Source organism: Rhinolophus sinicus, chromosome 17 (assembly GCF_057876585.1).
Source record: "Rhinolophus sinicus isolate RSI-liver-muscle chromosome 17, RSI-T2T, whole genome shotgun sequence".
Lineage (NCBI taxonomy): Eukaryota > Metazoa > Chordata > Mammalia > Chiroptera > Rhinolophidae > Rhinolophus > Rhinolophus sinicus.
Genome location: NC_142517.1, coordinates 3,652,573 through 3,669,385, shown reverse-complemented (window position 1 = coordinate 3,669,385; position 16,813 = coordinate 3,652,573). Strand labels below are relative to the sequence as shown.

At 51.2% G+C, this 16,813-nt stretch overlaps 2 protein-coding genes and 1 non-coding gene across 7 annotated transcripts in view; 1 reads left to right on the top strand and 2 right to left on the bottom strand.

Annotated features, from left to right (window-relative positions):
• Positions 1-7,295, top strand: part of MX1 (MX dynamin like GTPase 1) — a 32,298-nt gene extending 25,003 nt beyond the window's left edge. For all 3 annotated transcript variants that reach the window (XM_074325077.2, XM_019745766.3, XM_074325065.2), the window contains exons 14-15: positions 368-613; positions 6,609-7,295. In XM_074325077.2, coding sequence (XP_074181178.2) covers positions 368-613; positions 6,609-6,839 — 477 coding nt within the window. In that variant the 3' untranslated portion in view covers positions 6,840-7,295. The remainder of the gene's footprint in view (positions 1-367; positions 614-6,608) is intronic.
• TRNAI-AAU (transfer RNA isoleucine (anticodon AAU)) lies at positions 4,629-4,702 on the bottom strand. Its single transcript has one exon. It is a non-coding gene; the product is annotated as a tRNA-Ile (tRNA).
• Positions 7,296-11,216: 3,921 nt separating the features above from the next.
• Positions 11,217-16,813, bottom strand: part of TMPRSS2 (transmembrane serine protease 2) — a 34,950-nt gene continuing 29,353 nt past the window's right edge. For all 3 annotated transcript variants that reach the window (XM_019745777.3, XM_019745776.3, XM_019745778.3), the window contains exons 12-14: positions 14,749-14,891; positions 14,107-14,259; positions 11,217-12,711 (exon numbers count right to left, since the gene is read on the bottom strand). In XM_019745777.3, the coding sequence (XP_019601336.3) occupies positions 12,700-12,711; positions 14,107-14,259; positions 14,749-14,891 (308 nt within the window). In that variant the 3' untranslated portion in view covers positions 11,217-12,699. The remainder of the gene's footprint in view (positions 12,712-14,106; positions 14,260-14,748; positions 14,892-16,813) is intronic.

The window sequence follows — 16,813 nt, the reverse complement described above, 5'->3', positions numbered from 1 at the left end:
CATCCTGTCCCTGTGAGCTCTCTGATGGGTATACACTCCTCATCAGATGGACAAGCCTATAAGGGGGAACAGAAAGCAGCTGAGGCCTCAGGCCTTCAAACAGAACCTTATGGGTTCCCAGGCTCTGGGGATGAGGGCTGCTGTCACACGTGTGACTCAGCTTCCCCAGGAGAGCCCTACCCTCTACTGGGGATGGGAACCCCGTCCTAGATAAGCCAAGGTGGAGGTGCAGAAGGTTGCTCCAAAGCAGTGTGCTACTTGCGTGCAAGTTGGAGAACCAGCTATTGTGGGCTTTGCGTGTGATTCTCTTCCTGTGACCCAGCAATTCACTTCTTGAGGAGAACCTTGTGTGTCTCTTGTGCGATAGTCAAAAATTGAAGACATTAAACTGGAACAAGAGAAAGAAGCTGAGAAGCTCATCCGACTTCACTTCCAAATGGAGCAGATTGTCTACTGCCAAGACAAAGTGTATCGGAGTTCATTACAGAAGGTCAGAGAGAAGGAAACAGAAGAAAAGAAGAAGAAGAACTCAACGTTGCTGCCGTCCCTTCAGCCCGATTCTCTGAGTGACACCGTAGCTGAAATCTTCCAACATCTGATGGCCTACCGCGAGGTGAGTCCACGCATGTCTCAAAGATGTGGTTTCTGCGTCGCTTCCTTTCCTTGATGCCTCTCTCTTTAGTCTTATCATCTCCGTGCGGTGAGCATCAGGCAGCTCCATCTTTCAGCCATTGAGCTTCCGCAGCAGCGACTCAGCCTTAGGCTGACAAGAAGGGGTTATGGCGTACAGCCACTCTCCTCTGGTCTTGACTGGCTCTGTGGCCTTGGCCAAGTGCCTCCAGCTCTCTGAGCCTCAGCATCCTTCTTTGTAAAATGGTCTGTCCTCAGGTGTGTGGTGGCTATTCAGCAGGATGAGTGGGAGACCCCTAAGCATGGCAGTAACGTGCAATGGCGGCTCACCACATAGAAGCCACTCATCAAGACACGCGCTTTCATGGCTAGTCTATATATCAGGTAGTGTGAAGGGTGATCTAACTCATCCTGGGATGGCTGCAAAACTCAGCTGAGCACACCTCAGTCAGAGCCGCTGGGATACGTAAAAATCTGGACAGGTAAAGCAAATCGTAACCAGGTCCCTCCTTCTCTTCACTATTCGAGTGCTTAAGGCCGTGCTTCTCAAACTTGACCTCCCGGGGTCTTGTTGACAAGCAGCGGTGGAATGCAGGTCTGAGTTTGGGCCCAGATTCTGCATTTCTGCTGGGCTCTGAAGGGGATGCCCTGCAGCTGGACAGAGAAACAACTCACTCTGAGCAACACCAAGGGTCGAACTCCATTTCCCGCCAACACGGGGACATGCACACAAGTGAGTGAAGCTGGTGAAGGGCAAGACAGGACACCTGTGCATCTCGGCTGCTCATGCAGCGAGCTTACCACCCATCTGCTCACCTGCCTTGTGGAACCTGACAGTAGGTAATGCATGCACAGGCACAAAATCCAAAAAGGAGACAGTGGAAAGTGGGTCTCCCACCCACCCCGTCCTGAGCCATGCGGTCCCCTCCTCAGAAGCCCTTCCCCAGGTGTTTCTGGATTTCCTCTGAAGAAAAGCGCTATATTACACATGTTACACCAAGGTTAGCCAAGTACACATACTGATCCCCACCTTGCTTCCTTTATGGACTTTGGAGGTTCCACTCCAGCTCACGTGGAGCCCCCCCCCTTATTCTTTTTCATGGTGGCTGAGTATCCCATTTTATGGGTGCAGCAGATTGAGCCCATTCCCTATTAACAGACATAGTTTGTTTCCAGTCTTTTGCTAACACGGGGATGTTTAAGTGAATAGCTTGCTTCATGTCATATATCTGGAGGGCAAATTCCTACAAGTGAGATTCCTGGTGTATTAGTCAGGGTTGTGCCAGAGAAGCAGAACCAATAGGATATATGCAGTATGATCAAAACCTATGGTGAATGTTTAAATTAAAAAATTTTATTACAGTAAAAGGCACGTTGCCATAAACCTCCGTCAAAACCCCCTCGCTTCAAATGCACTTATCCCATCGTTCTTGCCACTTTCTGAAGCAGTTCTGGAAGTCCTCTTTCATGAGTGTTTCTACTCATCCTCCATCATGACAACGCTCCGTGTCACACATCACTTCGAGGACAGCAATTTCTGTCAAATAAAAACATTATGGTGTGTCCTCATCCACCTTATTCACCGGATCTGGCACCACGCGACTGCTGGTGCTTCCCCAAACTCAAAATGACTATTGAATCGATTCAGGACAGGGAGGCAGCACGGCAGCGCAACTAAAGACACAAAAGAGGACTTGCAGAACTGCTTCAGAAAGTGGCAAGAACGATGGATAAGTGTTCGAAGTGAGGGGGAGTTCCTTGAGGTGCGTTAATGGCAATGTGTCTTTTACTGTAATAATTTTTGTTTTTAAATTTAAACATTCACCGTATTTTTTTTAAAATCACATCTCATGTATATAAGGAAATTTATTTCAAGGAACTGGCTAATGGATTGTGGGGGCTGGCTGGTCAAGTCCACAATCTGTAGGAAGGCCCTCAGGGGAGGCAAGCTGAGGTTCTCGGGCAGGAGCTGAAGCTGCTGTCTACAGGCACCATTTCTTTCTATTTCACTCATAAGGTCTTCAACTAATTGGATGTGGCCACCCACACTAAGTAAAGGTTTTACTTAGTTATCTGGTTGAATATGTTCATTACATCTGTAGATTACCTCACAGTAACACCTCAATTAATGTTTGAATAATGGTACGATCGCCTGGCCACGTTGACACATGAAAGTGTCAGGATAGGGCTTCTTTTATATCGACGTTTAAAATTATATTGTATTACCCACAGGAGGCCTATTTCTTTCCACACTTGCCCATTAGACTACCCTAAAGTTGGTTTTTTTAATAGTCTGATAAGTGAGAAATTGTATACCTTTGTAATTTTAATTTGCGTTTTATCTTATTACCATGAGATGGACATCTTTCACAGTGTACGAGTTATTTCTATTTCCTATTCAGTCAACTGCATCCAGTCGGAGTTGTTTCTACAGCGAGCTGTTCACATGTAGAGATTTGTGATGCAACTGCTCTGAAGTTTGTCATTTGCCTTGTGGCTTTGTATGTGGTGGTTTCAGACGCTGCTGAAATGTTCTGGATTGGTGGGTTGGATTTCAGAGTCGTTTCTTTGGGGGCTTCTGCGCTTTTTTTGTCACACTGGATAAAGGACGTTGTCTTGTTGAGATTTATAAACAAAGTCCACAGTATTTTCTTCAAGTAACTTATTATTTCAATTTTTATATTTAAACCCTTGGTCCCTTCAGAATTATTTGATGTGCAGACTGAGGCTTGCTCTGGGGCCAGGAGCTGTCCCAATACCCTCACTGAAGAATGCTTGTCCCCATGGTGTGCAGTATGCCCCTTTCACATATTCTCTCCCCCTGTGTATGTCGGCCTGTTTCTAGATCCTGAATTCTGTCCTACGGGTTTGCTGTTCTAATGATCAGTGTCACCGTGATTACATTAGTAGATCTTTATACTGAGTTTAAATATCTGGTGCACTTAGCACTCCCCTAACCTGCCCCACCCACTTCTTTTCTTTTTTCTATATTGTGGTAAAATACAATCTCGTAAAATTTACCGTTTTAACCATTTTTAAGTGGACAGTTCAGTGGCATTAAGCACCTTCATATTGTTGTACCACCATCACCACCATCGTCTCCAAAACATTTTCATCTTCTGCTCCTGTTAACCACTGCCTACTGCCTCCCCACTCTTCCCTCTCCCTCGACTTCCTGTCTCTATGCCTTTGCCTGCTCTGTAGCTCCCATGAGTGGCTTCATAGAACATTTGTCCTTTCGAGTCTGGCTTATTTCACTTTACGTAATATTCTCATCCTTCATCCTTGTAGCATGTGTCACAATTTCCTTCCTTTCTAACGTGGAATAACTGTCCGTGGTATGTATGGACCACTTTTTGCTTACCCACTCCTCCATCCATGCACGTTGAGTTGGTCTTACCTTGGGCTGCTACGAACATGAGCGTACGACCATCTGTGTTCGCACGTCATTTTATGCAGAAATTCTCTGCCTGTTTTTATTTGTTCCAGTTTCAATATAAATTTTAGAATTAACTTATCCAGTCCCTCTGAAAACAGAGAAATGTACATATTCTTACTAGAATTACATTCACTTTATAGGTCTCCAGAGGGACCGTCGACGTCTTTATGACAGTAAATCTTCTAGCCCAGGACCATCCTGGGTCTTTGTATGTCTAAGATCTCCTTCTGGGGCCCTCAGAAGCGTTTTAAAGTTCCCTTCATGTAGCTTGTGCTCATTTCTACATTTAATTTCTACATATTTTCTCATCTTTGTCCCTATTGTCAGTGAGTCTTTTTTCCCATTATGTCTTCTGTTTGTTGTTGGTTGCTGTGCTCTCTGTGTTGTATGTATTTTATACCCTGTATTCGTACTGATTCCCTTATTGTCTGTAGAAGTTCCAGAGTTTTCCCCGGGGACACTCATCCGTCTGCAGACATTGGTAGCTTTCCACTTCTCTCCCCTTTCCCTCAGACTTCTTTTTCTCTCTCTTTTTTTTTAAGGAGGGCACAGCTCACAGTGGCCCATGCGGGGATCGAACCAGCAACCTTGGTGTTATTAGCACCACGCTCTAACCAACTGAGCTAACAAGCCACACCCAGACTTCCTTTTCTTGCCTCGTCTGGTCCCTTTCGTGAAACTTGAAACGATAGTGAAGCTACTAGGCAGGCTTGTCTTGTCTCAGACTTTAATGAGAACGCCACTTGTCCCCATCCAGCACGATCCTCACTGGCTCAAGTCAAGTTTTTGGCAGAGCTGTGTTCCTTCTTGAGGCTCTAAGGGTGAGTCTGTTTCCCTGCCTCGTCCATTCTAGAGGACAGGTGTGCTCCCTGGCCCGTGGCCCCTCCTCCATCTTCACAGCCTGCCGTGTTGCATCTCTCCCACCTTCTGGAGTCACAGCTGCCTCTGACTCTCCTGTCAGCCTCCCTCCTTTGTATGGGGTCCACCAGGTAATCCAGGATAGTCTCCCGATCTTAACGGCAGCTAATCAGCAGTCTCCTGCAACCTCAACTGCCCTTTGCAGCGACAGGTCACACGTTCGCAGATCCCAGGATTAGTGCGCACCGACACGTGTGGAGCCATCACTGCCTCAAGCACACGCATCATTAAATGAGTTGGTTTTCTCCGGGCCAGTGATTTGCACAAAGTCCCCGTGGGCACTGGGGAAAGGTCCAGAGCTAGTGTTTACCACTCACACACTTCTTCTCAGCTACCAAAGAGAGTGTTTCATGAAAACGTGGCCCATCTGTGAGTCTCTTGTGTGGCATCGCCACGGTGCCCCCAACGCACCCTGGTGGGAGGGACTTCTGCCACTGACCTTACTCAAATCCCTTGCAGGAAAGGAGTTTCCTCCTCTTGTCTGACACACGCTGTCCCTGCCCACGCTTCCTCTGTCCCCTCCTTGCATGTGGCTCTGCCTGACTGCCGCTACTTTTGCTACACATGGGTCAGAGGTGACACGTCACCTGTCTCCTACTGCCACCAGAACTGTTGGTGTTTTGGATGATCTTCATGAGAACGAGAAAATGATTCTTGCAGCCATATTCATACCAGAAGTCTCAAAAGGTATTTTGGGTGCCTGATTTTGTCACTGCAGATATTAGCAGTCCCTTTCAGCTTGTGTCCGTTCTCCAACGTCAGACTCCAGTGTTTGCAGCCCCCAACGCCCCTCTTGAATGCCTCCCATCAGCCTGTCCCTTCTCTCCTTGCCCTGTTTTCACTGCCGCCCTGGCTCACCCTCCTCCTAGGACACACAGCATATGTACCATCTCCATCTCACTGACCCCCTGACTAATATTCACTGAGCTCTAGTCCGCCTAGCATCTTCCTAAACGTTTATCTTTTAGCTCATTTAATATTTTCCACCATCCATTGAGTCCGGGTGCTCGTGTTTTATAGAGAAGGAAACTGAGGCACAGAGAGGTCACAGAACCCGCTAGGTGCGAGCGCCTGTCAGCTTGTGAGAGATCACTGTCTTCGGGAAGAGAAACTTTTCACCAGCAGGTGGGGCGGGAGACGGAAGGGTTGAAACTACCTGTCGACCTATGTGAAACTCCACAGGGCGCCCGTCCGTGGTCTTTGATAGCCCAGCCTCTGTTCCGCTAAAATCATTTTAGTGCTGATTTTTCTAAAAGTCACGAAATCTTTTTGGCGGAATTGTAAAGAATTTGCACTATAAGTAAGTTGTAAATAGTTTTTGTACTCCGTCGCCCATTCCCTTTTCGCAGCACGTTACCCTCTTCCATCACAAGGAAGCATCTCATGGCTCGGACAAGCGTGTGGTGCCCAGCTGGCCCCTGGCCCCCAGCAGGGTGCAGTCTGCACTGTGTGCGTGTGTGTTGTCCCCCGCTGCCCTTAGCACACAGGGCGCTGATGGGTATGAAACCCAGGGAGGCACCTTGCACCTGCCGGGTCCACGTGCTTCCTGGTGCTCGCGTGCTGACGTGGAGTCTCCTCATTACAATGTCCCCTCAATCCTTCTGTGAACTGTCCCTTCCAGGAGGCCAGCAACCGCCTGTCCAGCCACATTCCTCTGATTATCCAGTTCTTCATTCTCCGGTCGTACGGCCAGCAGCTCCAGAAGGCCATGCTCCAGCTGCTGCAGGACAAGGACAAGTACAGCTGGCTCCTGAAGGAACGCAGTGACACCAGCGACAAGAGGAAGTTCCTGAAGGAGCGGCACGCGCGGCTGACGCAAGCTCGGCACCGGCTAGCCAAATTCCCCGGCTAAGGCGCGCTCGGTCTGGCCTGTGCCTCCACGGCATGTATGCAGGGAGTGAGGACCCGGCGCCTCCCCCACAACTGTGCTTTTGTTAGTTCCCCATTTCACAGAGTGGTTGGCAGTCGCCATGCTCGTCTCTTAGTGGAGATGGACTCTGGGTGAAGCTGTGGTGAGCAGTTGGGTTTCAAGCACTGAGACTCAAGGCCCATCCTTGTGAAGGATGTGGATTAGGTGGGATGGATGATGCCATCTTCCCGGTTAGGAAAAACGACGACCCCCCTCACATAGTTCCCGCTCCCCAAACGCTCTCTTGCCTTTAGCAGAGACCCATGCTCGTGAGCATTGTAAGGAGCTGTTTCCTGGGTTTTCTGCACGATCTCTCACGCACCCAATGTTTTAGGATCATTAGTGCCATGACGTAGAAATCACACCTTATTGATTTGTAATAAACTCTTTGATAACAGACTTCTCTCTGACACCTTTTTTATTTTGGGGAGAAGCCTGAAAATGACAGCAGGTAGGAACCTGGGGGAGCAGACGCGGCCCACCATGGCCGGGCCAGGTACGAAGGAGTGAGTTGGGTACAAGATCGGGGTCTGCTTATTTACAAGCGGATGAGAGGAAATGGGGGATAAAATGAAACAGCGTGAAGCAAACGGCATTGGTGTGTAATGTGCACCATTAAGAGTCCAACCTGTTAAATTCCTGGGTACCTGCGTGGACTTGAGGATAAAAGGCCAAGTCAGGAGAGGTCATTTGCCCAGAGGCAGAGCTCCAGCTTGGGGAGGGGGGCAGGGCAGTACTAAGAAGCAGAGATAGTGGCATATTAACCATGCATTGCCCTGGAAGAGCATGCACTGTCATGACCTCCTGGTCTAGCCAAGTGTGGGGACACTCACAGACACTCGGCCACGGCCAGCTCAGGGCAGGACACTGAACAACAGGCTGTGGCTGGAGGCAGTGGGGGCAGGGGGTTCCAAAAGGACCTATATCATGTCCTTTCAAGTGAGAGTTGATGTGTCACAAGCCTAGAGGAGAGATGGCCAGGGAACAAGCGGAGATGCCACAGAGGAGGACCTGTGAGCGGCTGCTCTCCAGGGAGACCCACTCTGCACAACCAGCATGAGCGGCAGAGGCACGTAACGCCGAGATGTCCAGAAAGAAGGGCTGCCTCACGCGGTGCGGGCCTGGGCAGCGGGGGCTTCCGGCCAAGCTGGACAACCGCTTGTCGGGGTGGGAGAGGACTGGCTACACTGCCTCCTCCATCCAGGCCCACTCCAGATCCCTTCTGACTGGGACTCTATGATGCTCAGTGTTTTGGGACAGTTCGAGAATTTATTTATTTGCAAGAGGGAATGCCAGGAGAACAATGAGCATTCAACAAATTCAAATCAAGACCCACTGTGGGGGAGCAGCACCTTTGTGCCTCTCCCAGGTGCCAGTATGACTCCTATTTAAAGGGCACAGTATACCAACACCCACAGACTTGTAAGAACAAGGGGAGGCGGGCAGTGCCTGCAACCCCCAGGCCAGTACCAAGCATGTGTCCCTGTAGACTGACAGCTCCTCACCAGGTTCTGGGGAGCTGGCGCCCCCTGGTGGCTGGCCTGAGCAACGTCTCCAGTACCAGGCGTCCTTACCAGCGACAAGATTCTGTGGGGACCAGAAAAGTCAGAGGAGGCAGTGTTCTTTGCCGTTACAATTTTCCTGGTATTCTCAGAGAGGGCGGAGGAAGAAAGGTGATAAAGTGCACCAGATCAAGAATTTACCCAGGGAGGGGCCGGCCCCGTGGCTCAGGCGGTTAGAGCTCCACGCTCCTATGGCCGAAAGCTGCCTGTTCGATTCCCACATGGGCCAGTGGGCTCTCAAACACAAGGTTGACAGTTCGATTCCTCAACTCCTGCAAGGGATGGTGGGCTGCGCCCCCTGCAACTAAGATTGAACATGGCACCTTGAGCTGAGCTGCCGCTGAGCTCCCCGATGGCTCAGTTGGTTGGAGCACGTCCTCTTCTCCACAAGGTTGCCAGTTCGACTCCCATAAGGGATGGTGGGCAGCGCCCCCTGCAACTAGCAATGCAACTGGACCTGGAGCTGAGCTGCGCCCTCCACAACTAAGACTGAAAGGACAACAACTTGACTTGGATAAAAGTCCTGGAAGTACACACTGTTCCCCAATAAAGTCCTGTTCCCCTTCCCCAATAAAATCTTTAAAAAAATTTTTACCCAGGGGGTAAATCTGCTGTGGACTCGCCAGGTCTGTCCCCACGCACCAGACCACCCACCCATGGGGAAGATCCATGGGGAAGAAGCGTGCGCTCCTTCCAGGTGTCAGGACTCAGGGAGACACAGCGCTGGAGTCCACGTTGGGAGATGCCTGCAGAGGGTGGTGGGGCTCAGGCAAGGGGTTGAACTGCCCCTGCTGTACCGCCACATTCCCACGAGAGGCAGCGCCAGGATCAGAACCTGTGTCCCCAGATTCTGCTGCCTGACCAAAAACATCTACCTTGAAGGTCCATCAACCCATACAGAAAATGCTAGAATACCAATAATGTCCACTCATGGACCCTCACTCCAGGCAAGTCAGGGGCTCAGTGGACCCACAGGATGGAGCTGAGTTTGGAACAGAGCAGGGTGAGGGGCCAGAGAGAACTGAATTGACGGAAAGCCTCCGTGTGGGGACAGAGCCGGGAGTGCAGTTTCCAGGCTCTCGCCCTCACATAGACAGGTGCTGGCTCGGGTAGTAAATGGCCATCAACTATGATAGGATGGCCATCAGCTGTGGCTAGTTGGCCATCAGCTGCAACCAGTGAGCCATTGGCCACTAATATAACTGCCATGGCTACGCTAGCAGGACACAGGGGCTAGCAAGAAGATGGTGGCTGGCGAGCGCGGATTGCAGTTAACACGGCGGAGTGCGGGTTGCAGATTGCTGAGAAGTGGACGGCGGGCTGTGGATCTTGTGGCTCTTGCTGCCTGTGTCTCCAACCCAGCCGCCAGCAAGACTATAGTGGTATAACCCCTATCTATGGCTCCGTGGGTGTTTCTTTTTGGCCTCACCATGTCCTGCGTTCTTATGTGTGGAGCGGGAGCTGAGACCCTGCATGACACTCCATTTTTCTAGAACCTGGGGTCTGGCATGCTAAAGGTGCTTAATAAATGCTATGGGAGGGAGTGGGGTGTGGGAGATGCTGGGCGCGTGTTCAAATGACTTTCTGGATTCCTGACTATCCTCTAGAAGCTACAGAGCATATGCCTTTATCACTAACTATCCTTTCAAGCAAAAGCAGAGACAAAAGCACCCAGTCTGGGGAAGGTGGACCAGTCCCCCAAGGGGCGTGTTTGTCTGGCAGGAAAGGACTCCAGCCCCAGCAGCAAATCCTGCACCAGGCGGCAGGAAAAGCAGCAAAGGGGCACCCGCACTGGCTTTCCCTTTGTCTGATCCCCACTTTGCTTTCCTCCTGCGGAAACGATCCCAGTGGTTTGGTGGGTTTTCAGGCAGTGACAAGATCAGTCTCCTTCATCACAGCAAAGTGATGGTTCACACACCACTATTTATGAGGCTAATTCATTTAGAATGACGTAGCTGGTACACTGGTGAATTTCTTAAATGTTACTTTAGAAGCAGCCTAAGTTCCAGCACTTTTCATAGAACGCTGCGTGCACTGGGGCAGGGCGTTCTGCCATTCACGTGACATGTCACCTCGTCCAAAGCAGCGTGTGGCCGTGGGAGTCGTCACCAACCAGGGACTGTGGATCTTCACAAAGCCAGGCCTTGGGGGGACGCCTTGGTCTGGGGGGCAAAGGCTCCGAAATTGGAGCAGGATGAGGGGAACTAAGCACAGAACAGACAGAAAGAGCTGGGAACAGGCCAGAGCCAGGCTAAGGTGGGACTGTCCCCGCAACAACTCAGCAAGAGGCAAGTCAAGGTGGGGGACGCTCCCACCGGCCCAGCTGCAAGAACCCACAGAATAATCAGCACAAACCATGTACTTTTATTAACATTCATGGGTTCCCTTTACTATTATTAATAGCATTGTGGCTCATTTTGTATTAAGCGAATTAACTTTTTCGAAAGGTTTAAATACAAAAATATCAGTTATTTCCCTAGTCTCAGCATTCTGGCTAGATCTCAGCCTCATCCTAAAATAAAACCATTCACAAGGTGAGTCCAAAATGAAAACTGTAACGGAAGATTGTCAACTGCCCATGTGGATGTTTTTAGATATATACTCAATCATCATTTGTGAATTCGCTTACTTGCTAAGATCTAGTCGTAACCCCCAAATCAATACTAGCAGCATTTTGATAACCATGGTAATGGCAGAAAATTTGAATCCCCCTACCATTCTCAGATGAGGTGGAACAGGCCTCCAAAGACTCAGTGAATATTTGGAAAAAATGTATAATTTATTTGTACAATATTTCACAATTGAATTTTACACTTTTAAAAAAGATACAAAACAAGACAAGGGGGGTGGGGCATCACATAAATAAAAAGAAGCACTAAGGAAGGAACATTCTCACCATGACAGGCTTTTTAAAATCTGGCTTGGGGAGCAGGAACCTCAGTGCTGCGTGTCTGGAAGGACCCTGGGGACGCTGCTGTCACTGAGGCATGTGCAGTGGGGCACCCTGTGAGTGGGGCTGTCCAACCTCCATTGCAAGGTTAGTCCCAGCAGTAGAATCACCATTTCACTCTTGGAAACCAGTATGCGTGAGGGGAGGCAGTGCTCAGAGCACAGTATTTCCATGTCCCCACTTGGCAATTCAAGTGTGGCCCTTCCCCAGGGGAAACATAAGGGGCCACAGGGAGTCCAAAATACACCTTTCTCTTCTTTGTCGCGAGCACAGGTGCTGTTCTTCAGCAAACTCATTAACAGAACATGAAATTAGGAGCCAGTCACTTTATAAAAGCAGCTCAAGCTGGCCACCACTCATTCTTGGCAAGGACAGTGGTTTCAAGAACCAAGTGTGAGAAGTAGAGGTGTCACAGCCAAGATTTCATGAGCACTGAGGTAGTAACGTGTGGAAACTTTACATGGAAACAGTGTATTTTTAATCACACATCCCTGATTTTCCCAGGTGACCTCAATTTCCTGTGATTAGCGGGCCTGAAGAGGGTCAGCATGGCACCCCACTCGGCCTTCCTGTGAGGACCACAGGGGAGTGCTCGTCCCCAAGGAGGAGGTTGGGGAGGAAGGCGGACCCCCGGGCGGAGCCGCACCGACACGCCGTGGCCACCTGCCCCAGCGATGCTCAGGGGTGAGCACGTCTGGCTCTGTCTCCACTCTCACCCCCGCAAGAAGAGAAAAGAAGGCTTCTGATGCCCTTTCAAGTGACAATCAAGTCATCACCCATGAAGGGCTGGTCCCTTTATTTCCAGCCACCATCCGGGGCTGCTAAGAAGGCACTGAAAAATGACCAGTGAAAATTCTTGTAGGGAGACAAGCCCTGGGGTGGCCCCAGAGGGTGGCCCTTGCTGGTCCTACCCGGCTTTCTCTCTTTCTATCTCAAGCTGTCCAGCAGCTAAGAGGTCACCAGCCCCCTGTGCATCCAAACCCGGCCCCTAGATAGGCTCAGAAGGCAGATCCCAAGGGGCGGATGCATCCCTTTGTCCTGCGTTGGCCTGGGCGCCCACACCCAGTCCGGCCGGGCACCCGTTTTGGACAAGAGGCCAGGGAGCACAGGCCCGGGAGGAGCCCCTGTGGCCTGCACAGAACCGTGGAGACTGCCAAAGACAGACAAGTTCACTATTTAATAAAAATGAAAGGACCTTTGAATCATTTCTAAAGATACATTATGCACAGGGAATTAAACATCAGCCCCTTCATTTCCTTGTGGAACGGCACCAAGGACCAGGCTGTGTGGATTAGCTGTTTGCCTGTTCAAAAAGGAAAAAGAAATGCTGTCATTTTCTCAAGACAAACAACGGTAGAAAAATCATTTTTCTCCCTAGAATGACATCAGGCACTTATACACCGAATAGGCCAGCTTAATAGGACAAAGGGATTTCCCCCTGCGGCAGGAAGGTCGAGGAGTGCAGCTGACAACGCTCGGCCTGGAGGGAGCAGGGAGTGTGGGGGGTGTGAGGAAACAAACCGCTAGCACAGCTGGGACACAGGCCTTTCCTGGGAAAAGCAAGCTTGACTTAGCCACTGTCAGACAAGTGTTTACCGTCCTGGATGTCTACCTGTAGTCCTGCACCCAGCCTTTCACTCCACGCTCTGGCCCGGTACGGCTTGTCCCTCACACGCTGCACATACAGTCCACCCCCAGCTGGCTCACCACCCTTGAGCTGTCTGGAACACCGTCCCCTTCCAGGCCCACCCCAGCCCCCCAGCTCCGCTCCATCATGCGGCTCCCAACAGGACAGCTCAGTTGTCTATTTCCAGCACTCAGCCCTCTGCCAGATGCGGCTGGTCAGCTGCTGTGGTCACTTAAAGGTATCAGGTCCCAGGGTTTCATTTGGGGGCCAAGTCAGGCAATGCCCTCTGGCCTGGACCCCCTGCCCCAGACTGGAGACTAGAGAGGGACTCAATACAAGTGTTTCTTTCAGCAGCTACCCAGCCCTGGAAGGGGTGACGACGGCCAGTCCTGGAGCCCTTGAGATAGAGAGAGATTTGGTTGTTGCTGAACATCCAGGCCGTGCCCGAGCAGAGGGTCCTGCTAAGCAGGGGTCAGGCCGGGAGCCCAAGCGGGCAGGACTGCAGGGAGCCCCTGGGACCTTCCGTTTCCACAACCTTTTTGTACCAGAGAAGCCCAGCTGATCTTTCACCTCCACACTTGGGGATTCACTCAGAGTGTACTCAATAGCCCAGAAGAGGACAGGGCACTGTCACGATTCAGCTGGTTAATTTGCCTCCCTCTGCTCTCTGCCCATCAGCAGAAGTTGGATTCGATGAGCCAAGCCAAGGAGTGGACTGTGTGTCCAGTCTGTGACAGAGCAAGCCATACCCGGCCAGAGCATGGAGTGAAAGGCTGGGTGCAGGAGAGACTACCGGTCAATGAGGTCTGGGGGGCGGGGGGGCAGAACTGAGTGTGGTCAGCGGAGCACAGGCCCAAGTGCAGCATCAGCCACCAGGTTGAGCCCCGTCAGCAATGACGGGTGAACACTGGCAAGGGGGGATGCTAGCTGCAAACCGTCGCTAAGGGAGGCAGCATTTACATCCCGCACATGGGTGTCCAGCAGTCAGCCTCCTGCAGTGGGGCCACACCTCAGAGATATCTGGGCTTTGACACGAGCGAGAGACTTCAGTCAGAAAGATGGGACAGTTACCCTCATTTGTCGATAAATCCAGTCTGTAAATACTGTCACGTTGCCGTACACTCCTGGTCTGTTAGCCTTGGCACAGCCGGATCCCCAGCTCGTGTCCCCAATCAGCCACCAGACGCTGCTCTTCAAGGTGACCAGAGGACCGCCACTGTCACCCTGAGGAACACAGCAAAGAACGGAGAGCAGAATTTCAGCTCACAGCCCACGCACACGCTGATCTTGCCCAGGGGGTGGGGGGCTGGGTGGGGATCCTGAGTGGGAGTTACGAGTGGGTGTGCAGGTTTCACATCTCCTCCAAGGACGTCACAGTAATATAATCCCCCAGCGACTAAGCTTAGTCTCCACCAGCTAAGAGTTACTAAATAAATTGGTGTCTGTATTTCAAAATACACAAAATACTGACTTCGGTTCCACTGACACTCTGACAAAATGAAACCGTTTCGGAGGAGGCAGGGCATGTGGGTGGTGTTGGTAGTACAAACACTTTCCCACCATGACCGTTAGCTGCCATCACTTCCCACAGCTGCCCCAGAGCTGGCTCCGTGTCCCAGGGACATGGGACCCTGTCTCCCGTAGGGGCAGGGCTTCTCCTCACCGACTCAGTGGGCCAGGCAAGGCCCAAAGGTTGAACACAGTTGCACTTACCTGGCAGGAATCAATGGTCCCCTGCAGATACCCTGCGCAGATCATGGCAGGTGTGATCAGGTTATTGTAGACATATTTGCTGTTACATTGCCAGGGCTCAATTAGGGGCACCATGACGGCGTTGAGCACCTCCGAGGTTTTCCCTGAGACAGACGATATCATCGAGTAATCAGTGCTGACAGCAGCTCTCCCAGGAAGAGGGACTTCGTCCCAGAGAGGTCCCACTGCAGACACTAGGCAGGTGTCCACGTCCCTCCTGCTCCCTCCCTCCTCCTCCCAAGCCTGGGGAGCCTGGCTCATCCTTCCAGCTGGCAGCCTTCAGGCATCTCTAGGGTTTGGTTTCAGGGGACGACTTCCTGCCTCTGGAGCTATGGGCCTCCACCTGTGTTCTAGAATCGTCCTCTCTCATCACTCCACAACTTGGTTCGATAGGATCAACTTTCCTCATCCATTGCTCCCTCCTCACTGGACCATCCCGGGAGCATAAGGAGCTCTTTTGTGTCTCACCTCAAACCGACCTTTTTCCATCCCACACCATCCTTCATGCTCTGTCTCATTTCTCAGACTCCTATAAACAGCTGTCGGCACTTGGTGTCTCTACTTCTTCCCTCCCACCTTTCTACCTCCACGTGAATGTCTGCTGGGCACCACGGGGTGAACGTGCTGAGACAGAACCTCACATGCACATTCCTCTGCCCCACAGCCTCACCACCAATAGCCCCTGGCTCAGGCAGTGGCACCCCCCCAGGGGGCTCCCATCACAAAGCTAGAGGCCGTCCTCCCATGACTTCCCACCCTCTGTCCCACTGACATTCAATCCCAGTTGCTTGATCTCTCCACTTACATGCCCACCACCCAGATCTGAGCTGCCATCTTGTCACAGAGGGCCCCTCACCACCCTGTTGTGTCTACTCTCGCCCCCTTTCCATGACTCCCCACACAGCCGTCACACCCCATCACTCCCCTGCTTAACGCTTCCTCAGGGCTCCCTATCTCACGAGGACTGGAAGCCAGTGTCTTCACCAAGGCCTATGAGACCCCACGCAATCTGTCCCAGCCCACCCTTCGTCCCTGGCTCACCACGCCCCAGCCCCCCTAGGCCTTCTGTTCCTTAAACATTCTTGTCATTCAGAACTCAGCTCAAATGTCACCTCTTTTGAGAAGCCTTCCCTGACCACTTCCCGCCTTCAAAGCACTCAGGCCCTGACTGTCACACCCTCTGCTACTTGAAAGCATCTAGTTCAATTATGTTTCCTGTTTGTCTGGCCACATCCTGCCCCAGGCATCCACACAAGAAGGTCAAGTGCCCAAGGGCAGAGATTTCTGTTTTATTTTGTCCATTGGTGTGTTGTCCCCACCGTACTAGGGGCTACACCTACTATCTGTTGATTTTCCATTTCATCTCGGCTGCTGTGAAGCCTTGCTCACAGCTGTGAGGCTCAACCACGGTCACTTCTTTCAGACGAGATGCCAGGATACCCACCACCACCACTGTCTCCCCAGACGCCCCCCGTCACCCAGCCCTAGTACTCTGCACCCCGTTCTAAAGAATTTGAAACATTTTTCAAAGGATGTAAACACTACACGAAATGCTTCTTTACACCACTAAGCACTTCCGACACTCCACACAAATGAAATAGCCGGGATCCCTCCATTAGAAAAACGTTAGCTGAGATGAAAGCAAATTATAACTTAAGGAGGCTGAGCAGGCCCGTGCTGGGGGTCCAGGTTCTTCTCCCTCCCTGTGGGACCAGCGCAGGAGGACAAAGGCTCAGGACAGCTGGCAGCCGGCCATCAGCGGCCAGGCAAGCCCATCCTCCCCGAGTCCATTATCTCTCAGCCATCAAAGGGCGGTGTCTTCCAGGGTGGCCCTTTAGCAACAATGGGACCCAAACACAGGGCAATTTTATACCTCTCACACCGATATGGCCTTTATCCTTCAAACAGCAGTGTCCACACATTGCTCCATTTGATCTTAATATAAACATGGTGCATTCGTAGGGCAGGTAGGATTTTTTCTATTTCGCAGGTGGGGAAACTGAGGTACAAAGGCTGACTGAATTGC